The following is a 25487-nucleotide window of genomic DNA, read 5'->3' as shown; positions in this document are numbered from 1 at the left end:
AAGACCCCACAACATTTGGATATCATAGAAGACTAATAACTCTTTCCTGTCCTAGTAGTATTTCCCTCATCACACACCAGATCACGCTGTAAGTAAGTAAAATCCCGATTGTAATCAGAACTACTGAACATACCAAATTTCCCTCATTGCACACTGTATGGCGTTGTCCGTCCTCCATTGTATTATACGGAGCAAGGGAGTAAACCCCACTAGTTTTCAGGTCAATAAAAACCTCTAGTGTAACCCCATCGTATCCCGTATACGGGTTTTGACGCGGTCTTTTTATAACCCGTATTAAACTTAACCCGCTGTATTCTGTATCGTTCATATTAATCAAGACATTTTTAATGACACACTGCTTTCGTTTTGTTTACGTTCGCGTCCGTAGCGTCATAACGAGTGGTTTAATTTGATTGGCTGAGTTTTCCTAGAAAGATTCCAGGGCTAATTTTGATTGGATAATATTTATCTAATTTTTCTAACTTATATTACGACGGTCTCGAGAAAGTATGACGAATGGAGGAGTGGTTTGGATACAATGGTGTAACCCGGGCTTGGTTTGAACAAGTATCCGGAATGTTGAGAACTGCTACTGTATGGCGCATTAGATCCTTCTCTGTTAATATCCGTCACGTGACTATAATATTAATCTATAACCACCGCTTGTCTCCATTCGCCCAATCAAGATCGGATTAATAGGACGTAAAATATCATTTCATCCGGGATATTCGGATAGATCTGAGATTCCTTGATATTTCATTGGATCAGAGTAGAACTATTGAATTCTAAATCAAAGAAAAAGGTGGAATAGAAAACGTTGGGAAGTTTTGAAGTTTAAAGATTTATGAAATTGAATGATAAAAAAGTTTGAAAAATGCATCTAATCACTGGAATATTATTTTGTATGTTTCTTCAGCTCGTCTTCACACAAAAACGTAAGTAAATCATTTAAAAAAAAAAAACTATTTATTTAGTTAAGCGACATGTACTACTGTAACAACCTGTATTGTAGTACCGTGTGAGGCACAGGGATATCATAGAATATCCAGCAATATTAATGGCTCACCTTTGTACAGATACCAAAAGCGGATGCGGAATTTGCTTTTTAACTTAGTGTAAATTCTCAAAAAGCAAGCAACTCACATATCACGTCTGAGGAATAGGTGAGGTCAGGTTTCTCGGGCTACGCTTTAGCAAGCAGGTCATTGTTTATATCAAAAAGAAAAGAAAATACAAAAAGCTCTAATATGATTCACAAGATGTTAACTGTGTTATTTGTAAAGTATAAGATAGTTACTAGAAGTATCAAAATTAACAAAACGCCCTCAATATTACACTAGCACAATATTATTCTTGAAAGAATCTATGTCTTTTTCCTTCAATTTCAGCCTGTGATCCGATAGATGACGGACCATATCTAGGTACACAACCAACATTAGATATGAGCATTTACGAAGCTTCTCAAAGTGGTAAGATCTTTAAAGCAATTCACGTATCAATCAATCAACCCCCCCCCCCCCCTAACAAAAAAAACACGCCACCCCTTTCGACCAGATCTCAGTTTGGCCCAGTTGTGCCCCATGCTCTCAAATTTCTTATCATTTTACAAAGGGAAAATAACTCGAGGCCCACTATGGATACATAGAATTTAATCGCTTCGAAAAGCCCATAAACAAAATTGACCGCCTTCTGACCACCTACCGTCGTCTTGATGGTCGTAGACTTCAACTGCATAAGATCCGTTTTGTGAGAATAAAGGGCACAATCAAAGAATAAGATGACTGGGTTTACAGGATTTGGTGCAGCAATGTAGTCTTAATTGAACGCTAGAGCAAAAAGCTTTTGTGTGCTGCTCTGCTTGGCCTTCGTTTCACAATTGTTGGATCGTCAGGGCTTTGGTGAAATATGTCAACGCCATACTAAAAGAGCAAACTTCTTTCAGATCTTGATCGGAATCCAGGCGGGTACCAAGCGGAGTTAAGGATATATGGTAAGACAGGGGAGACAACTGCTGATGGTATAATACTAGAGGTACAGGATGACTTCCCCTTAACAGATCCTAGAACAATCCTAGAGTTTACCAAAGACCCCGCTACCAGTAAAAATATCATCAAGTTGATAAAACCAGTCGATAGAGATGTAAGTACAAACTGGACGTAAAACTCGATTTAATGTCTATTCTTGATCCAGTACGGGGCGTAACATTTTGAATCTAAGTTACTACCACAGAAAATACCGCGAGAGACATAAGAACATAAGATACATAATTATTTGTCGTATTCATCCGATCAATTATGCTAGTAATCTTTATTCGTTATTTAGATGAATACAAGATGTAAATATCATCAACAATCTATTTCAGGGTCCAACAGATAGTACAGAAGATGGGATACAGTTACTTCCCTTTACTTTAAAATGTTCTTCATCTACTGATAAAACTGTCGTGGTAAGTAAGATCTCCATTTCATCAAAGGTAGTTAAAAATATTGGAATTAAACTATCTCAAGTTGCCATCAGTGAATTGTATTTGAATTTGTCACAATAATTAGGTCTCACAGTAAGTTATAGTGACAGTAAATTGGTCACAAGGTAAGTTGGTCACAAGGTAAATTGGTCACAAGGTAAGTTGGTCACAAGGTAAGTTGGTCACAAAGTAAGTTGGTCACAAGGTTAATATACACAGGTCGCAAAAATTAGAACTCAAGATAATTGGTCACAATGCAATATGGCCACAGTAATTTGGTCACAATGCAATATGGTCACAGTAATTTGGTCGCAATGCAATATGTCCACAGTAATTTGGTCACAATACAATATGTCCACAATAATTTGAACACAATGCAATATGGCCACAGTAATTTGGTCACAATACAATATGGTCACAGTAATTTGGTCACAATACAATATGTCCACAGTAATTTGGTCACAATGCAATATGTCCACAGTAATTTGGTCACAATGCAATATGGCCACAGTAATTTGGTCGCAATGCAATATGTCCACAGTAATTTGGTCACAATACAATATGTCCACAGTAATTTGGACACAATGCAATATGGCCACAGTTATTTGGTCACAATGCAATATGGCCACAGTTATTTGGTCACAATGCATAATGGTCACAGTAATTTGGTCACAATGCAATATGGCCACAGTAATTTGGTCACAATGCAATATGGCCACAGTAATTTGGTCACAGGTATATGACCACAAGCTAATACGATCTCCATGATGGATATTGGCTTCATTGATCCTCTAACAGACCTAACATTTCATAGTAATTTTGGTACTTGTTTTAATTCTGTCTCATCCTGATCAACATAATGTTTTATTATGAGTTTATTGTTTTATTTTCTAGAGATATTACGATGTACGAGTGTTTATATTGGATATTAATGACAACTACCCACAGTTTACCCAGTCTACTTACAATATAACAGTGAACGAGGTAACCAACATCTTTTATTTTCCAACTCTTTCGATAGATCTGTAATCAATAACGTGGCTATTTCAGATAATATAAAAAAAACTTGGAGCGAATATCTTCTCATCCACATTTTCATTCTTTAGTTCATCAATACGGTGGTTTATTTAGGACATGTTTATTGTTTTATTTATGATTTAATTCCTCTTATTTTTCATTTTTGTTTGCTGAATTATCATTTTTTATTTACTGTTTTCTGTTTTTGTTTGCTGAATAATGATTTAATTTTACTAATTTTTTTATTTTTGTTTTGAAAAATGAAAGAATTAAATCATAAATGTCCTAAACAAACCACCGTATACTAAAGCAAAATTGACTCAAAACTTCATTTTATTCCAGTTAACTCCAGTAGGAAGTGAGATACTGAGAATATCAGCTACAGATAAAGATGAGAATATCCTGAACAATATGACGTATAGTATTATATCTCTACCAGGCTCTGTGGTAAATATATTCGTCTTGGTTGTACAATATTCTACTTGTTCTATATGTTTGGTTGTCAGTCTGTACAAACCGATGATTGCATATGGTTGCTGGGTAGATAACGTCTGCTCCGTGGCATATTTATGAGGGGGGGGGGGGGCTGAAAAAAATGAAAATTTTATTCTACTTTCACTGCCAAAATCGAGTTAAATGCACTCTCCACCCTTCTAGATTAGAAATTTTTCCTCCTGGCACGAGACCTTATTCCATGGCTTCTGAACATTTGGGCACCTTTTAGCTTTGAACCCCACACTATTTATTATGATATCTATATTTACTACAATCAGATGGATGCTTCGATGTATTTTGATATTGAAGAATATACTGGTACCATCACAGTCTCCCGAACACTCGATTATGAAAGTTTGGGGACAGACAGAAAATATTTTACATTAACAGTCGAAGTACAGGTATGACTATTTTTTTTAATGAAAATTTAATTAGTTCTTGAGTTGCAACCAACGAAACTTTTATGACCGTATATATATGTTAATATCTCAAAAGTTCTTAGTATGGTGATGTTATATAACACTTAATGTTAGTGGAATGATTGCAAGAGCCACAGACGTTTGACTGCGAATTGGAATGATGCAAATGGACACTATCAGTGTCTCACATACAGATATAAAAAGTTTGATAATAGCTTTAGGTAAAGAATGTACTCTAATCAATATGTAATATTGCAGGACGGGGCTGGTAAATCCAATCAAACATATGTTACTATAAATATATTGGATGGAGATGATCAAGGTGTAGCCTTTGTTTATCCAGGCTGTTTAAGCCACAGGGGAGTGTGTGCCTGGCCTAAATATTCCTCCTTAGTGAGTCAGCTGAAAATGGTATGTTTTTACCTCTAGTATGGGGGTGGGGGAAAGGCAGAGAGAAAATATTTGTTTACATCCTATAACATGGACGATGCATTTGTATCAACTTTGGGACTCACAGAAACTAACGAACATTGGCGAAGGTTCGGCCGAATGATGTATCTGGTTATTAGACCAAACTTTCATTCCGCTTTTCGCTTTTTATTAACTTTTATTTTCAATTTAAACACTTTAAAGCATTCGTCAATTTGATAACACCGTCAGCCAATCAAATTATTTTCCTCCCCCAATACTGGGATTTTGTGACGCGAACAAAAGGTACATTCAGTGTCTAAGGCTTCTCGGAATACACTTTTTGTTCGCGTCACTAAATCCCAGAGTTAGAAAGGGCAGGAATTGGATTGGTCGGTGGTGTCTTCAAACTGGCGAATGTTCACGAAGGCCGTCGTTAGACGCACTGGGAACTGGAAATTTGTGGATGGACGCTCAACCTGTAGGAAACTGTCGAATGATGCTAGCGCTGTACGAGAATAGAGAATAGATTAAGAACTATATTTTGTATTTTATAGAATAAACAACTGATGGTGTATCCTGTTCCCAATAAAATATCTAACTACACCCTAATACAGGCCAGAGACCTGGACCTTTCACTTAAATCCCGTATACAGCTCTCTATAGCTTCTAGTGAGTATTCCTTGGTTATTTCTGGGTGTAGAAGTCTGGTATTGTATAAGTAGGGTGGTGGGTTGCAAGCAAAAATCACAATGAGTATCTATCTGAGAGGTTTATAGAGATTAGGGTGGCTGAGAAGGAGCCAGTTGCTATGGACAAGCAACTAGTCACTATTCAACAGAAGGTACTGGCACAGGGTTAAAGTTGTGTTTAAATGTGTTTTAATGTTAATTTAAGTGATTATATCGATGGCTATCGTATTCTTGCCTTTCTACTTTGCTTTGTTGGGTGAGGGGCATCAAGGTTAGAACGCAGGGAAGGGTACTTAAAGTCCAACAGGTTTGAATACGGAAGCGTCATTGAAATCTGAAATCTAGTTTTCTCTATCTAATATTCAAACTTACCGAAATCAAAATGGCCGAAAAATGGCCGTCAGATTAGATTCCAGTTATGTTATGTTTAGTCGTTATGTTTCGTTTCCAGCTATACCACCCGGCTCAGAACAGAAGTTTAGAGTAGAAACTGTACCAAACCCCGTCACTGGTCTGTATACAGCTTATATTACACCTATACAACCATTACCCACACTTCTTGATGGATTCGAGATCTTCTTGAAGGTGAGATTGTCGTTTCTTCAATACATGACGCAATATTAATCATTCCACTTGATACGGTGGCGTCATATATACCACGGTCGGATGTGCCAGTGGCTCAACTACCGTCAGAACTGATAAAACCCTTAAGTGGGCTCCCATCTCCAAAAATACAAAGTTTAAAAAATGTATTTAGTCTTCCGACTACTCCGACAGATCATTGATATATTCACATACATAGGGGTCTCAGTATTAAAATTCTCGGGGGAAGGGGCCCCATCTTTTATCTATTTGAGGAGGGCGCCCTTCTGACTCCAAACCAAGTAAATGGCAGTGAAGTTCTAGAACTTAGATCTAGAAGGCGGGGCTAGCAGGAGGTTTAACAAGCAGCGTTTTTATTTCAAAATTTTATGTAAAATTAGACCCAACTTTCGTTTCGGTTTTTTTTCATTAGTTTTTATTTTTAGTATAGCCACATAGCCACTTCAGAGTAGCGTCTAACGACTGGACTCTTGAACATTGGTTGGTTGGTAGATGACAAGTTATCGTTCGCTTCCAGCGGATGCTGATATCGCAAACTAGGTAGTTGTTAGTAGATGACAAGGTAATGTTCGCTACCAGCGGATGCTGATATCAGACTAGGTAGTTGTTGGTAGATGACAAGTTATCGTTCGCTTCCAGCGGATGCTGATATCGCAAACTAACTCTTGAACATAACCTTTGTCCTAATTTAACCAATCAAATTCGTCCAATCTCTCACAAAATGCCATCGCTGGAGAGGGCGTAAATTTGATTGGTTAAAGCAGGTTAGGTCAAAAGGTTATATACACGAATGTTTAAGAATCCGGTCGCAAAATTTGCAACAAATTTCCGTTCACTGATTAGACTATTTGAATATACTGTAACCCTAATGTTTCTCATGTTACAGGCAGAAGAACAGACAGATTTAAAAAGATTCGAAATGGCTATGATTTATTTTATTGTAAGTGTTTTTGTTCTCTCTTGTCTTGTAAAGTATAGTTAGACCAGAACTTTTGGGGTACCTACAATCATACGTTTTTTCTCGACATTTATTCAAATTAGTTCACTTGGGATGGGTCTCATAAAAAGGGAACCTTTAGGGGTGAGATTGGATGATAGTTGCACGGAGTGAGGGAGGGAGAGAGAGGGTTTTCACTGACAGTTCAATGAAGATCACCCTGAATACAAGTACAACTAAATTTCAAAAGGGTAACAAGAGTTCTATCAACTGAAATGGATATCGAATGGAAACTGTAATTGAAGCCCAATGGCAGAATGGCATCAGGTGCCCCGACTCTCAATAATGACTGTCGCCCAGTCTACTGTAAAGAAGACCTTATGGTATTTATGTATATTTACAGGACGATACTATAAAGAAACCAGAAGAAACAACTGAAAGTAGTCAAGGTACGTAACTCCTTTTAAACCCAACAAAAATCTGAGTGATAGCTGACAGGAAACACCCGATCCGCTACATGACCAGTGACATTACTACCGAGACTGACCCGGCATTGTCCACCCACTGCATGTTGAATAGGTTGTCTGTGACCCCTTCACAATTCATAGAACAAGTACCTGGTATTAATTCCATTTGGAGGACAGGTTCGCCATTTTAGGCGGTTGATTTTGGCCTTGAATATATGTAAATAGTCTTCAGAAGTACTAGAAATGTACGAAAATCCGACAAATCCTTTAAGAATACTTCAAACTAGGAATTCTATACTCAATTTCTTTTATGTCTTTTCTATATATCACAGAGTATCTTAAATTGACGAGTCGTCTTTTATAATATTTAAAAGCGAAACAATTCCAGTTTCTGTGACTAAAGTACAATCGATGCAGCTATCTCTTTAATTCATGATCTTTTTTGTGGATTTTAGTGAATCCGGAAGTGAAACCGACAGACGAAGAAACATCCGGGTACTCTCACGAGGTGACGGCACTAATCGTGGCAGTGACTGTAGTTGCAGTGGTTTTACTCTGTACTATTATAGGTTTATGTTATTTTGTCAAATATTCTACCATGTCAACCTCTAAATACAATTATAACATGCAAACGGTGAGTGAATTGAAACAGAGTTTTATGTCCTCATTTTCTTCCCATGATTGGGCCAATGGGTAATGATGGCCGGTAGTCATGCAGTGTGCAATGAGCAAATCTTGTCGTTAAGTCTAAATAAAACATGTCAAACGGGGCCATGGTTTATTGTCCCAAACCGAACGACTAGAAATTGTTCCATGTCAGTTCCTCCGACCCTTGGGGAAAGTATGAATGTTTTATATCCAACTAGCTTCATATAAAATGAGCATCTATTATGGCAACATTTGGTTGGACGTACAGACTGTCTAAAAAATACATGTATTAGAAACATCGGTGCTGAGAGATGTTATTAGTAATCTGGTTAATTTAGCTTCTCAGATGAGAAAAACAAAACTACACAATTAATACAATGCAATGCATTACTTTTAAACCATGAATGTTGTTTGCAATCAACAATCCAAGATGGCTTCCAAAATGGAGTCAATCACATCTGGCAAAATGAAGTGCGGTGTGCATTATTATTATGTTAAAGATCAAATATTTAATTTATTTATGAATGAATCCAATATGGCGTCCAATATGGCGACAAACTTTTACCATGTTATGATCAGTTTTTATGTTATTCTTAATAATTTCACCGTGACATCGAACAAAATAAAAATGGAGGAAACTGTATTTATTTTGAGTGAACGTTGATTTTCTTTTTTGGTATTTTTCAGAACAACCATCATAATTCCGGGTCATCAACGACGCCAATGTAATCTCCTTCACAACTTTATGATTGTAAAAAGGATTCTTCAGTCGTTTTATGTGTAGCACGGACACTGATAGCATCGAACTGACATAAATGGTCCCGATACTAGAAAATCTTATAGCGCCGTATCTTGCTAGTTATATCCAGTACTGTATAAAATAATCTAGTTTACAAGTGAAAGATATCTATTGTGTATTCACAAAAAGAGAGTCTCTTTAAAACCCCTTTAACTTGCTATTATATCCAGTACTATATCAAAAGTTCTAGTTTACAAGTCAACGATATCTAATGTGTATTTAACTTGATATTTATATCTAATTATGTTCAGAATGTTGATGGGGTCCATTATGCTCTATGTAACACGTGATCAGATATATCAATCACTCTATCATTCCAATATCATATAGACCTACCAATACATGTTTCATAGTCACAATGTGATGTCAAGTCTTATCAAAATTAGACCAAAGTTTCGTTCCATTCTTTTATTAGCTTTTTTTTTTACCATAGCCGCTTCAGTTAGGGTCTAACGACAGCCCTTTTAAACGTTCGTCAAATTGACCTTTTAACCGACCTGATATACACCGCGTCACAAAATGCCGGGGCTGGAGAGGGTAGAAATTTGATTGGTTAAAGCAGGCGTCGTCGAGTTAGGTCTAAAGGTTACTTTGACGAACGTTCAAGAGGGCTGTCATTAGACCCTATCTGAAGTGGTTATATTAGAATTGAAAGCTAATAAACAATGGAACAATAGATTGATATAATTTTGATTAGACGCAATTTAGTTAAGTAATGTTTATTCGGTATTAATATCCAAATTTATATAAATTTTATTTTTGATAATTCTGTATTTTATAAATGTATTATTGTGTCAAAATATTATTTTATATTAAAAATATGTGTTTTAAAATTCGCTATATACCCAAATTTGGGCAGAACCGTTGGAAATATAAAAAGGAGAAATCTAATGCTGCCTTCTTGGCAAAATGTATTTTTTGAACAAGAAGCTACTGCTTCAGTAGCCTAATTAGCAGCAGATAATTAGGACTGAAGACCCCTCTTAATTACAGAAAAGATTTCACTTAATTGTCGGGGTTGGCTTGCACCACCAATTTTTCCCCTACTTTATTTTCAACAAATTAAAATGTCTACCTTTTTTCTACAAAACATGTGTCTGAATGCACAAAATCATTTCATTTTTTGTAAAATTTTCTTGAGAGAACCCTCTAAGACGCTCTATGAGAGGCATGCGACTATGACACCACCACAGAGTACTCAAAATTTTGAATTCAGCCTCAGCAGTTGTCCCACCCCCTCCCCCATTGAGTCAATCTTCCCCCGATTTGTACCCTCAGTCTCGGAAGGCTGGAGCCGCCACTGTGAAAAACTCCCTTCAGTTCAATATTTTTTATAATTTTTATTTATTAGCCGGTGACAATATCTAACCAAAATCAAATAACAGCGATACACTACACCTATCTATATAATATAGTATATTTTATCGTATGTTTTATTATTATTTTTGATTAAATCATTCTTTTACACGAGCCCTAGGGTCATACCAACAACATAGAACACTCACTATCTGATCTGTTACACTCTCTATCAGACCTTACCCCCGGGCACTATCTGTTTTCTACCCCCAGGCATAGTCTAAATACTAATTGTTTCTCATGTAAATTGAATACTTGAGGGCGAGGGTTTTTGGGGAATTTGGGCGGTGACTGTAGTTAATTAAACCTTTTACCTGTTACCCATTTTTTTAGGTTAATTTGGGTCTAGAATATATGAAAATAATATAATGCTTTTACAAGATACTTCAAACTAAGAATTTTACTTTCTATTTCTATTCATGACTTTTCTATATTAGGCCCCTTTAATGTCATATGAGAGAGAAAGCCGTATTTAAGACCAAAAAACAAAAACACAAGTAAATGTTCATCTAGAACTCTCAGCCCCTACTGTGAAAATAAGAATAAATGAAACTGATAACAATATCGAATTAATTCAATAAAACCTGAAAGTATGAATTAAGTACAAACAATAAAGATATAAATCTATCATTAAAAAAATCTCGAGCCTCCCACCTGTTGTTGCTCAAATTTGTGTAAACTATACACCAAAATCTAGAGAAATATATGCCCTTTGATCTAACACTTTTGGCTAAAAAAAAAATCCAGCCGTTAATTTTTTAAACGCCAAAAATATTTAAAAACGTTACGTAAGGTTTTTAAGTTTGTTATGCTTTTTGGTAGGGGAAAGAAAACTACTGCGCGGAATTAAGTAAAATAAACACCTTATTATAGAGATATATGCCTCCTACTTATTTTGAAGGTTTCAAATAAAACCCAAACTAGGTCAAAGTGCTTAATTACCAATCAGTGCTCTTCAGTTTTAATTAATATTTCAAAACAAATTCAGTTTGATCGAGTAGATACATAGATATAAAAAACATATTTTAGAAATATTATCAGGTATAATTCACAACGTTTTTGATAATGAAAATGTTTTACAAAAAAAGGCGGACTGTCCCTTTAATATCTGATCTTTTCATAAAACAAGGCTAGCTTCAGGCAGTGTTGAAGGTAAGGTATAAAGCAAGAAAGTAATATAACATGCATTGTTGGTTCGTATTATACAGGAGTCATTCGTAGTCTTGGTCTATTCATTATATATCTATATATTTATTATTGAACTATGAGAACGACTCACTTCTACCATTGACAGGCGTTACAGTTGAACATACAGTAAGTTAGATTTTTATGTTTATATTTACAGGTAGAAATCGCATTAAATAAGGACACAAATTTATGGTATATTTCTCATGAGTTTTATTGTACCATAGAATGTCTACATATTTTCCGACAACAATGATTATGTAAATTGTAGAAACGTTGTGTGTAATTGTAGGCTATGTATCCCATAAAATTGTGGCCTATTTTTCAAAAACAACATTTCATTTCAATGTCGTTTGTAAAGTACTGGTAACATTTCTAAAAGTTTTAAAAGGGACAGTTCGCCATTCTGTTGACCAATCGTACCAAAGTCTCAGAAACGGGATTTGTTCAGCTAATCTAATCGGTAATAGTGTTCACTGCTCACCGTCAAAATTTGAGCCTTCAAATCCATGTGTGTTCAGAATTTGCGTTTGAAAGTTAGTTAAAATGACGAATATTTTTTGAGACTATGCCATATAGAATCACATACAGAAATAGAAAGTGACAATTCTAATTTGAGGTATAAATTTGAAGGGATTTTTTGTGCACTTCTGAAGACTGTTTACATATATTATTCAAGACCCAGATCAACCCCCGAAAATGGCGTATTATGGACTTTAACGCATTGAAATGGAAAATATCAACTCGTCAACAAATTGTGGAATGTATCAAAATATGAATTGAAAATATATTATTATCTAAACGATCTAATTCAGACTATAAGAAAGTGTGATTACTGATGATTGATTAGACTCACTCCTCCTACTGAATATAAAAATTTCACCAAGTAAAAGATGTGAAGATCACATTAAAGAATACACATTTCTACAAATAAATACGAGACAAGCTGTCACATTAAGCTTGTAATCATCCGACACAATCAGATATTTTAATATTCAATAAACACAATACGTAACATCTGGGCCAACGTTTTAAAAACCACATATGCCAAATTGACAGGCGTATAAACCATAATAGCATAATAACTATACCGAGTTGACAAACATAAATATCATAATAGCATAATAACTATACCGAGTTGACAAACATAAATACCATAATAGAATAATAACTATACTGAGTTGACAAACATAAATACCATAATAGAATAATAACTATACCGAGTTGACAAACATAAATATCATAATAGCATAATAACTATACCGAGTTGACAAACATAAATATCATAATAGCATAATAACTATACCGAGTTGACAAACATAGATATCATAATAGCATAATAACTATACCGAGTTGACAAACATAAATATCATAATAGCATAATAACTATACCGAGTTGACAAACATAAATACCATAATAGAATAATAACTATACCGAGTTGACAAACATAAATATCATAATAGCATAATAACTATACCGAGCTGACAAACATAAATACCATAATAGCATAATAACTATACCGAGTTGACAAACATAAATATCATAATAGCATAATAACTATACCGAGTTGACAAACATAAATATCATAATAGAATAATAACTATACCGAGTTGACAAACATAAATATCATAATAGAATAATAACTATACCGAGTTGACAAATATAAATACCATAATAGAATAATAACTATACCGAGTTGACAAACATAAATATTATAATAGAATAATAACTATACTGAGTTGACAAATATAAATACCATAATAGAATAATAACTATACCGAGTTGACAAACATAAATATCATAATAGCATAATAACTATACTGAGTTGACAAACATAAATACCATAATAGAATAATAACTATACCGAGTTGACAAACATAAATATCATAATAGAATAATAACTATACTGAGTTGACAAACATAAATAACATAATAGAATAATAACTATACTGAGTTGACAAACATAGATATCATAATAGCATAATAACTATACCGAGTTGACAAATATAAATATCATAATAGCAAGTTCAGAAAGGCAAAGCGTTATGTCTCGTAATCATTGATATTCCATTGCACAATAAACTGTCGTCAGAGCGCTGTTATTTTATAGTCGTGTAGGATGCACTAAAATGTAATAGTCTTAAAACTAAATAGTTCAAACTATCGATTTGTAAATTCATAGATAGTTATCCCATGGCTTGAATAGTTGACTCTTATTTAATATGATGATGTGGGTAAGAACTGACTGAATTGAAATTGTTAAACGTAACTAAATAACACAATATAGCACAGGACAAGTCGGTATCACCAAAACAAATTTATTATTATTGTTAAATCTAACAAAACATTATTAATGTTAACAATATTATGCAGAGAACACCGTAATGCTTGGATTACAACTCGAATGTCGAATTGTGAATTTTAAATTCGGAATTTGGCAATTCACTTATTCACAATATCCGCAACACCAATCCTGAACTTATATTTTGTATTTAGGAATATAAAAGAACAGTTTAACAATGAAACGTCACAATATACAGAGTTTGATGGTCTACAGAACAGGTACAAACTTTAATTTCATATACACGGGGTATAGGTCATACGACGCTACGTATGGTTCGTGCATGGAAAAAACACACGAACGTAGATCACAACCATTGTGAATCACTTCTTCGACTTTATGAGTCGATTTTTTGTAAATATTTCAATTAATTCTTCAAATCACGTTCAAAGAATTAGAATTGGCTTTAAAAATGATTTCGATTCTTAGTTGAAATACTTTAGTCTTTATAAAAATCATACTTGATAAGAAATTCAAAATGGTTGTGACCTACGTTCGTGTGTCATTTCCATGTAATAACTATAGGTAATTTCGTTTGGTATATGATCTTAACACATTAGTAGCACATTAAATTGCTCGAACCCAAGTGTATATATTCATCAATGGAACTAACCAGGTGTTAGACCGAAGAATCTCTATATTAGACGACATAGCCATTAAACTACATGTAATTCTAAGTATGTTTTAAAAATATTTCATTTAATGAATTATTACTTCGTTTTATGGATAATTATGGATAGATGATAGAGGGATTGTGTTGTATAGTTTCGGCACCAGGTAAGTCCACTGATGAATGCAGACTCAACAATTTTAACCTCAGCCTCAGTACTGCACCTTTAATAATATAAAATGTTATGTGCTTAATATCATTATAGGGATTGCGCGCCATTTTGTTGGGGGAGGGGGGGGGGGGGGGTCTTGAATATGTAAATAGTCTTCAAAATTACTAGACATGTAAAATTAATTGTTCACCTGGTTGGATGTTAACATTTTCACTACTCTGGAAACCGTTGGAGCACGAGGGTCTGTTGTTACTGGCACAGAAAGATCACCTCCATTTGGGCAATATATAATTACTTGGCGTTTCGCATAAACAATAATATCGTATATGGATAATAATGCCCCTCAACTTAATAATTTAACCGCAATGTGATATACCTTGAATGCATACGTCATAAATGTTTAAATAACAAACTCAACACAAAAATTCCATTAAATTGTGTGACCTATCTAACCTATACCTATATATATTATAGATTGTGCGCTATTCACTAATTAGGCCTACGTTCTTGACTATATGTTGAAACCTATAGTCCTTGGAGATTGAAGTCTTGAATATGTAAATAGTTTTCAGAAGTACTAGACATGTACGAAAATCGCATAATTACTTTAAAAATACTTCAAACTAGGAATTTTAATCCCTATTTCTATAGATTTCTTTTTTTATATATCACAGAGTATGCTTAAAATTTTCTGAGACGTTTTCGATTGGTAAAAGAATGGCGCATCTGTCCCTTTAAAGATGTGTGTTTTTTCATCAATATTGTCTAGAGTTTATGATACGTATCTTATTTGAATTAGTAAAATTGCATGTATTTTTATATTGCCTCTCAGCGTTTTTTATTTTTTTAGTCGAAGATGCAGTTTGGTTCGTTATAACTGTATACTTATTTTTGCACCCTCCTTTAAAACAAGAGCATATATAGTTACTAAGCCACGAATAACAAAGAAAATAGAAAATACCCGTGTCGAACAGTTATAAGCATTGTATACAGCTGTAATTGATAAGTTCTAATATTTTTTTTAAAGCTTTTCTATGGTTTAATCATAAAGATTAAAAAATGTGTCGAACAATAACACGTATAACTACATTTTATACAACTATGTTATACATATTTTTATACAGTTTTTCTATACTATAATATATAAACTTAAATATTAAAAGTTCGATTTCTTGTGTAACAGATGTCCAACCATTTTCCACAGACAGTTTCTCTTTAATCAATGTCCACAGAGTGGAAGCCGATTGCGGTCATATCAACTCTTCTCTTTGCCTTCTCAACCTTTCTGCCTCGCTTTCTCGCATGTTTCTGCCTTTTCCCTCGCCTTTTCGTTCTCCCTAGCATTCTCGTGGGCGTCAGTCGAGAGTAAACCTGGCGACATATGGTTTCCATAACACATACCTGTCCGTTAGCCTATTGATTTGGTTATGAATTTCTTGAAAGGTTTTGATTTGATCGAGTAGTCTAGGCATTTCATTTAAATGAAGTCATCCCAATCTCAAACATAGTAAATGCTGGTCAAAGTGCATATAGTATTGCATATTTCCGCTGTGGTATATCGCGTTTGGGATAATCAATGCAGTAGAAATTAGAAGAAGCGAATAGTAGAGGTCAATATCCATGGAATGGACAATCTGCACAAGTTGTGCCATATCGCTTTTGGATTATCGATACAGTAGACAATAGGAGCAGTTTATAGACGAGGTACGGTGCCCAATACGGTGTATGATGTGGATTATCGATACAGTAGACAATAGAAGAACCGACCAGAGCGGTCCGGAGCGGTGTATACAGTGCGCTTTTATCGATACAATAATAAAAGAAGCGAATGCACGATGTCGTGTACGGTGCGGATTATCAATACAATGGAAAGTAGAAGTTTCACCAGCATACGACGAGTTCCAGTCAATCAGGAATAAGAATGAACAGTAAAACGTCAAAAGGATTAACAGATAAGACCCCCGAATATTGTCATGATTGTAAAAATAACTTTCTTATTTCTCTGAATTTTAATTACATGTTTTGTTTTTTTCAGTTTGGCAAACTTTAACATTAACTGGCAGCGACATGTTGCGATTAGCCAGGTTCCGATTGAGAAGAGCGCCTATGATTCTAGCTGCCGTGAGTCTAATCTTTATAGTTGTCCTATCCCACTTGTCGGAGGAGAAGCACGAGCTTTCACAAAGGGAGGTCATCGAACGAATGAACGTTTATGATGATTTTGGAAGATTGAGCGAGGAAAGAGAGCAACAAATACAAGCTCTAAATAACCCTAAAGGTGCTAAAATGGTGGACAAGGACAAGAACCTTATCAGTCAGAGAGATGCAAAGCTGGTGTTCCCATCTAATAACATAGATTACAGTCGTTATACTGATATGCTAAATATAGTAAGTTAATATTCGTTACATTTTCTTGGTGAAATATCCTTCATTGCACAATACGTGACATGATCCACTTTATCAATCGTCATTAGATCTACCAGCAATTGAACAGAAAGATTCAAAATTTATTCAGCTTTTGTTGAACGTTCTATTGGTTGAATAATACTGTACCAAAACAGGAGTCACATAAGAATTTCGTCAGATCGTGGATGTCAAGTGGAATCACCTACAGAAAGCAAAACAAAAAAGTTAAACTAAATATAAAAAATAATTTCAGGAGAAACCAAAATATCTTCCTGGTTACAAGAACCCCTGCTGGAAGGCAAAGATTGGTAATTCTACTAAGGTTCGATGTTTGCCCTACTTCCATCTACTAGGAGTTGATAAATGTGGAACCACAGATCTATGGGCTAGGATGAAGCATCACCCTGAATTGTTACCCAATGGTGGAATCGGTGGAAAGGAAACACATTGGTGGTCTTGGAGAAGATTCGGTAAGTTTTGTTACACTATACCTTCGTTCTTATTCAATTAAATATGAAGATGAAATGCTAAATTGAAAGTATGAAAATCAAGCACACGCTGGCAACTGTCATGATGTCTGCAAAGAATAATGACCAAAGGTACTACATTGCTCTTAATCGGAGCTTTATGAGAAGTTTTGTAAATAAGTGTACCCTTACTGCACCCCAGTTCTCGACCCTTACTGCACTCCAGTTCTCCACCCTTACTGCACCCCAGTTCTCCACCCTTACTGCACTCCAGTTCTCCACCCTTACTGCACTCCAGTTCTCCACCCTTACTGCACTCCAGTTCTCGACCCTTACTGCACTCCAGTTCTCCACCCTTACTGCACTCCAGTTCTCCACCCTTACTGCACTCCAGTTCTCCACCCTTACTGCACCCCAGTTCTCCACCCTTACTGCACTCCAGTTCTCCACCCTTACTGCACTCCAGTTCTCCACCCTTACTGCACTCCAGTTCTCCACCCTTACTGCACTCCAGTTCTCCACCCTTACTGCACCCCAGTTCTCCACCCTTACTGCACTCCAGTTCTCCACCCTTACTGCACCCCAGTTCTCCACCCTTACTGCACTCCAGTTCTCCACCCTTACTGCACCCCAGTTCTCCACCCTTACTGCACTCCAGTTCTCCACCCTTACTGCACTCCAGTTCTCCACCCTTACTGCACTCCAGTTATCCACCCTTACTGCACTCCAGTTCTCCACCCTTACTGCACTCCAGTTATCCACCCTTACTGCACTCCAGTTATCCACCCTTACTGCACCCCAGTTCTCCACCCTTACTGCACTCCAGTTCTCCACCCTTACTGCACTCCAGTTCTCCACCCTTACTGCACTCCAATTCTCCACCCTTACTGCACTCCAGTTCTCCACCCTTACTGCACCCCAATTCTCCACCCTTATAGCACTTGGTGATCAAGAACTACTTTTAGTGGGGGCGGGCTATTGGTTTATGTATAGTAATTTGAATAGGTAAATACATATTAACTTCGAGCTGGTAGTTTTATGCACAACTGTGTTATATCTTATATTTGAATAAAATTCCAGGTTTTGATATTTGGGTTGACGATCGTGAACCCTGGTCGTTTGAGAAATATCTAGGAGTATTTGACATAGCTGCTGGTCAGATTGAGACTACAGTTGATTTATCTGAAATGGAGGACGATTATCATCCCTTGATTACAGGTAAGCTTGATATATCACCTTAAAGGGGCTTTCCCTTTTTTTCCGTGGGTCGAAATTTTTTTAGCTCAAATTTCACCAATATCCAAAATCTAGAGACATGTGTCCCTTAGAGGGATAGTATGCAACATTTTCATTATCAAAAACGATGTAAATTATACCTGGAAATATTTCTAAAATATGCTATTTACATCTGTGTACCTACTTGATCAAACTGAATTTGTTTTAAAACGGTGAAAGAAGGTCAAAAAGACCCCTTTTTTTAGTTAAAACACCATATTGGGTGTTCCAAAACATTTACTGATTTGAGTGTGTCTAGAACAACACCTATAATCAGTGGTATAGTGGGTAGGGCGTGGCGTAAGATGGGTAAGGCGTGACGGGAGGTGGGAAGGGCGTGGCGGGAGAGGGGGAAGGGCGTGGCGGGAGAGGGGAGGGGTGTGGGTGGGGGCTGTCATGGTAACGAGTCCCAGTTTTCCAATATTGGTATTCCACTTAAATGGTATTTGGGTTTGTCAACTTGACATTCTTTCAGAGAGTTCACATAGGTAATAATGTAATTGTATAGTAGTGGACTCATCCAAAGAGAGGTACCATCAGGTGTTTCGAAAAGAGTAAACATGGCTTGTTTGGCTTGTTTAACGCGCGACACCCTTGGCATACCTTTCACGGAGTCCACATAGTTTATGATATTGATAATTTTGAAACACAACTGTAGCATTCGAGTTATCGTAGCATGTGTGGTGACTATCAACTGTTGGGTAAATCGATTTTGGTTGACAGTGGTTGAAATAAAACAATAAATAAATGTCACATGACCGTATTATCTATTGTATTTAAAGTTTATGAAACCAGAGTAGATGTGGACGAATTGTATTGTGTTTCTGTAGATTATTTAAAGGGATTGTGGAGAGTTTTTCTTAAAAAAATGATGTGTATTGGGGACACTGGTAGCGATCATCTGCACAATGTCAAGGTGTTTACGAACGTCTAATACCTTGAATACAATAGCCAAATTTCTCTTGTATCATGGAAGTTTGTAAATGCTTAATTTGTGCGTGTTTACCAATTGTAGACGAACTGTAATCTCTTTTATTATTACAGGTGAAGGTAGTCCCACCACATTCTGGGATTTTACAGGCTGGAACAGAATACCTCAGAATCAAGGAAAAACAGTCGAGGAGGCCCTGCTTACACCCCACCTTATCAAACACATAGCCCCTAAAACATTGTTCATTTTGATATTCAGAAATCCTACAGAACGGTTAGTATGAACTACTTCATTGTATGTGTGTTTTTTATACTAGACCCATCGTCAGTGTTATAGATCTCAAGAGATGAAAGACATCTACACGAAAGTATCTTGTCAGAAAGGATAGAAGCCTACACATTGTGTAAACACCTTGATAGAATAAAAACTGAGACGTATTTCTAGGTTCCTGATAGACAGTTTCAGTGTCGAGACAAAGTAAGGGCAGATTTCCAGTCCACAAGTTCTGGCTCCTCGTGTATGTTTGGGAAATGAAGCCTCTAATGGAGATGTGAGATATTGAAATTAGCTGACTTCAGTAAAATTGAAATAAAAAGGAGTTTTACATCCTACTTTTCTGCACCTTGACAAGAGTAAAGACAATCATTAAACGTCTCTTCATTACAAAATAAAGGCCATGTTTATTCTGCTTGTGATTAGGTCCGAATTGTAATCCTTTTTTTTGCAATATTTCAGATTATATTCGGATTACATATTCTTAGATTTATTCCGCCAACAGCATAATGTATCCTCGGAGAACTTTCATCACGGTGTTGTGGAATCTATTAAGATGTTTGAAGATTGTCAAATAACACGATCAATGAAGTCTTGTCTGTATGATAAACAGTTACATAAAGACATTCCTGTAAGTCTTCCGATATAATGATTCAGTTTATACATCGTCTTATACCTTGACTGCAAAAGCCGCCTATCATGGAATGCAGTGATCTGATTTGATTGTGCGGCAGGGAACACAGCCAATCAGGGACCTCGACAGAGAGACTGTAAACATTAAAGGATTTTTCTGTCGAGGCCTCTAATTGACTGTATTCGCTAACCTACAATCCAATCAAATCAGTACATTTATAAACTGCAGTGAAACAAGAAAGATGGGTATCGTTGTCAAGGTATAAGACGAAGTTCGTAATAGCTTGACAATGTGAAGATGGTTGCTCGAGGAGCGCTTTTCAATAAAATTTATGATTTGAATTGGGGAATGAAGCTTGAAAGATGACGCGAAAGTGGCTGAATTAAGAAAGAATAAGCCGATGCTATATTTTGAAATGTTTAATCCACTAGCAAAGTGAAAAGGCTATGGTGAAAAGAAAATTGAGAAAATCTGGCTATTTAGTTAAATGAAAATTATAAAATGGAGATGTCTCCCTTTATTTCTCTAACTGATAAATATACCTTGTTTTTTTCAGGTGCGAATATTTGTAGGGATGTATGTTGTTTATTTAAAGGAATGGCTAAAAGTTTTTAACAGAGGTCGGTTTTTAATCTTCAGAAACGAAGATTATTCTAAAAATATCAAGCAGCATGTAATTCATGCCTTCAATTTTCTAGATTTAAGTAAGTATTTACTTCTTCTATATTAAGAAAGAGTTGGAGTTTAGATTTAAGTAAGTATATACTTCTTCTATATTAAGAAAGAGTTGGAGTTTAGATTTAAGTAAGTATATACTTCTTCTATATTAAGAAAGAGTTGGAGTTTAGATTTAAGTAAGTATTTACTTCTTCTATATTAAGAAAGAGTTGGAGTTTAGATTTAAGTAAGTATTTACTACTTCTATATTAAGAAAGAGTTGGAGTTTAGATTTAAGTAAGTATATACTTCTTCTATATTAAGAAAGAGTTGGAGTTTAGATTTAAGTAAGTATTTACTACTTCTATATTAAGAAAGAGTTGGAGTTTAGATTTAAGTAAGTATTTACTTCTTCTATATTAAGAAAGAGTTGGAGTTTAGATTTAAATAAGTATTTACTTCTTCTATATTAAGAAAGAGTTGGAGTTTAGATTTAAGTAAGTATATACTTCTTCTATATTAAGAAAGAGTTGGAGTTTAGATTTAAGTAAGTATATACTTCTTCTATATTAAGAAAGAGTTGGAGTTTAGATTTAAGTAAGTATATACTTCTTCTATATTAAGAAAGAGTTGGAGTTTACAGTCGTTTTTTTACTCTCTCTCGGGAAAGGTAAGGTGGATTCACATTTAGATTTATGTATAACAAATTTTATCTTATATCATTATATCTTTTTTCAGAATTACCGTCTGATGACGAGATGGAAAAGATTTCCAGTCGAAAACGAGCCTTCGATCAATCTTCCAAGAAAAAATCCACAGGGCCAATGTTGGACAAAACGAGAACAATTTTAAACTCGTTTTATAAAAAATATAACGAAGAACTTGCTGTGTTACTGAACAACGAAAAATATTTGTGGAAAGAAACGAGCTAGTGATATTTTATGCTTCGAAACGGGCGTTAAATTTTTACGGGTAAGAACAGTGGACTTGTAAAATGAATGAAAGGTTGCCTTATATCGGATTAAACGTACTTAATAAGAAATTTCACGTCCCTCCTCGCTGCTACTGATGGAGACCTCAAGTTACTACAAAGAAACACACTATGGTTAACACAAAAAGATGTGTAAAACATTCAAGACGATTATTAAAACAACGAGTTATCCGTGTGCCTATGAACGAAGAATAAAATTTACGGAATCGATAGAGCGGGTTGTGCCATTGAATTGAAACATAGATAATGATGCGAAGAGGCAAGGCAACTTCCAGATGTAGAATTCTTGGGGTTTCTTCCAGTGTCAAAAGGATAAAAATGTTTAATGTTACAATAATGATTACCAAGTTGTGTTGTGGAATACAATACTTCTCTATAGTGTCCCTTAATAACCAGCTTAATTGTGCTGACTTGTGTGTATGAAAATCAAACAGTTTTGCGCAGTTCTTGGTGTTATCTTAAAGCGACTATATACAAAGATGTGATAAATATGTCATAAAATTACGTTTTATATTGTGTTTAGGGATGCATCACAATCACGTGCCTTCACAAAAAGTCAGACAGAACAGTTTCTCAGGGTAAAACATTGTATGTGGTCAACATGTACAATGGTGATTGAGTAATTTTCTTTCGTAATACAAAGTTTTTTGTATATAGTGCCTTAATGACAAAGTGAACCAAACCCAAACTAATGATACTTGATTCCTTGTAACAACCTACTACTTGGAGTGCGATGGCGCCTTCCAACAGCCAAAAAAAGGGTACAGCTTTAGAGACAACTCCTTTGAGTGTGCGACAGTTTAATGGCGGTCAATCTCAACTTACCAGTATTATTTCAATGATAACATATATATCGAAAATTAACAATATTCTGTGATATGTATTCTATGTACACGTGCGAGGCCATTAGTGTGCGAAATGAACATGGACGAATCTGTCTTAAACTCTGTGATCAGGAAATACTACTACAACGATCCGTTACTAATTTTAGCAGGGAATTGATAAATTACTCCCTTTATTTAACGTTTCTGGGTTTCTACTTTTAATTTTCTTAATCATTATGCATATTGAAAGAATTACTCCCCCCCCCCCCCTTACCCCCTCCTTGATAATTCTGTCGCTCCTATTAGCCCATCTCTCCTTCTCATTCGTGAAAACGTCGCTGTTTATTCAGGGTCGAGTTATACAGTAGAACGAGGTACTTCTGGTTAAAATATTACATGGTTCAGAAGTGATTATCAGGAGTTTGTATCCGGTGTCTTCTATAGTGCAAACAAACCCATGCGAACGTGTATGTATAAGAAAAATGTACTCGATACCGATACACATATTAAAACTAAATTCTTTGACTGTCTCCACCTGTGGGTTATAATATATTGTATATTAGTAATTGTACAGTAACTTTTAAGACTGTATTTTGTTTTGTTGTGTCATATTTTTGGACCATTTTATTTATTTATACAAGGAATAAACGACACGGAAAGAAATCGATTGTTTTATTTTGAGTTTTGTATCTAACTGTTATGTGCCTAATTTAGCAAATGAAATTAAACGGAGTTGTATGCCCTTACTGTTCCTGAAGTGACAAGGAAAGACGTCAACCCTCATTCTAGATTCTTGTGAAATGAAATCGGTTCTTTCCAAAAACAAGTGAGACAACCAAGTCACTTTTGATTCCTTCATGACATTTGCCCCCCCCCCCCTTAGAAAAGTGGTTTGCACCCCCAATTGTACCCCCACTTTATCTTCAACAAGTCTAAATGTCTACCTCTTTTCTCGAAAATATGTGGCAGAACCCTCTAAGACGCTCTATGAGAGGCATGCGACTATGAAACCACCACAGAGTAGCCAAAATTTGAATTCAGACTCAGCGGTTGTCCCCCAGTTGAGTCAATCTGCCCCCTATTTGTACCTCGGTCTCAGAAGGCTGGCTACTGTACATGATTTGTTATATATTTAGAACATGGTTTGGTTGAAAAATTCATTTTATCTCTTACTAACATGCTCTGCTCTGAAAATAAATAAAGGGAGATAATCAAGGTTCTAAAAATAAAAGTAGCCCAAAATCAACTCGTCTGGTATGGTTTTGGAAAGTAAGACTTGTGTCAAGGCATGAGGTGTTTTTAACAACAGTATTTTATCAAATGATATCGGTAATCCAACTTAACACGCCTTTATCACAACGCATGCTTTCTTGCCCTTGTTACTCCGATTTCAATGTTGTATATAAAGGACGCTCTCTTCTGGTGACGGTCTTCGTATTACTAATAATACAAAGACGTTGAATTCGAGCTCTGCTAAAAATCACCCTTGCGACTGGGTTTTTACACCTGCATTCAAGTTTTTTCCATTTCTAATTTAGCTTTTCACTTGATAACATTTTGCTATTGGCTTTATCAATTCATCATCTTTTAGAGAAACCCACATTTGGGTTTGTATATTTGATATTTAAATTTTGCCAACTAGGTTTCCCTTTCGGAGAGTTCAAATAGGTTGTAATATTATCTAATTGGTATATTCATAGTGTGATACATGAAACAATACTTTATAATTCAGTAATGATTGATAGTAATTGATTATACTGATTGATTTGAGATATCGATTACACTCTGTATTCTCAATAAGAACAATTATTCACTATTATAATACTACTACAGACACCACAGATATATCATTCTCTAGGATAGCTCTACTCGTTATTTAACTTCGAAAGAAGGGTTAGCTCTGAGGGAATCATAAAGTTTGAGAGGTGGCATATTAATTTTGACTAGGAACGCCGTCAATATGTAGCAGTTCACCAAGACTGGTAGGTTGGGAAAATGATTAGGAACTTGTCTTAGGTCTGTTATGACTATCTGTGATCTCAACATGTTGTTGTAATGGTAATCATATATTTTAGCTAAAATTGCGATTCCGAGTAAGAAAATAATTGATTTGGATTAACGGAAAGGTTTATTTTTTACTCTGTATGGAGCTAGTAGAATATTCTACATGTGGCAATATTTCTCGTGTGTTTCATTACCAAGTTATACTATGAAGATAATAACCTACGGAGGTTGATCTGAGGTGATCCAAATCATATGAGAATACACGAATGTAAAATACTTAGGTACAAGGTATATGGGCTCTCTGAAACTAATGTTGGATTAGACGTTCGCAGAGTCGCATCGGATGATCCAAAAGGTGATCCAAGGTTGCCACAGCAAAACCAACAATGTATACGTCTTAAATCGCCTGAA

The 25487-nt window shown here is 35.5% G+C and overlaps 2 protein-coding genes across 2 annotated transcripts; both read left to right on the top strand.

Annotated features, from left to right (window-relative positions):
* Window positions 1-632: 632 nt before the first annotated feature.
* Window positions 633-11746, top strand: LOTGIDRAFT_230170 (hypothetical protein; the record flags this gene model as incomplete). Its single annotated transcript, XM_009047058.1, has 14 exons — window positions 633-935; window positions 1389-1469; window positions 1943-2139; window positions 2363-2446; window positions 3359-3448; window positions 3824-3928; window positions 4255-4377; window positions 4654-4806; window positions 5361-5475; window positions 5947-6080; window positions 6985-7038; window positions 7439-7484; window positions 7958-8136; window positions 11651-11746. The coding sequence occupies exons 1-14, from the start codon at window positions 875-877 to the stop codon at window positions 11744-11746; spliced, it is 1518 nt and encodes a 505-aa protein (XP_009045306.1). The 5' UTR covers window positions 633-874.
* A 2826-nt stretch (window positions 11747-14572) lies between these two features.
* Window positions 14573-22189, top strand: LOTGIDRAFT_156422 (hypothetical protein; the record flags this gene model as incomplete). The annotated part of the gene is made up of 8 exons (XM_009047057.1): window positions 14573-14609; window positions 16650-17002; window positions 17274-17490; window positions 18568-18705; window positions 19807-19966; window positions 20429-20597; window positions 21157-21304; window positions 21996-22189. The coding sequence occupies 8 exons, from the start codon at window positions 14573-14575 to the stop codon at window positions 22187-22189; spliced, it is 1416 nt and encodes a 471-aa protein (XP_009045305.1).
* Window positions 22190-25487: the final 3298 nt, after the last annotated feature.

Source organism: Lottia gigantea (genome assembly GCF_000327385.1).
Source record: "Lottia gigantea unplaced genomic scaffold LOTGIsca_11, whole genome shotgun sequence".
Classification (NCBI taxonomy): Eukaryota; Metazoa; Mollusca; class Gastropoda; family Lottiidae; genus Lottia; species Lottia gigantea.
The sequence above is the reverse complement of the archived record's forward strand: the minus strand, read 5'-3'. Positions and strand labels throughout refer to the sequence as shown.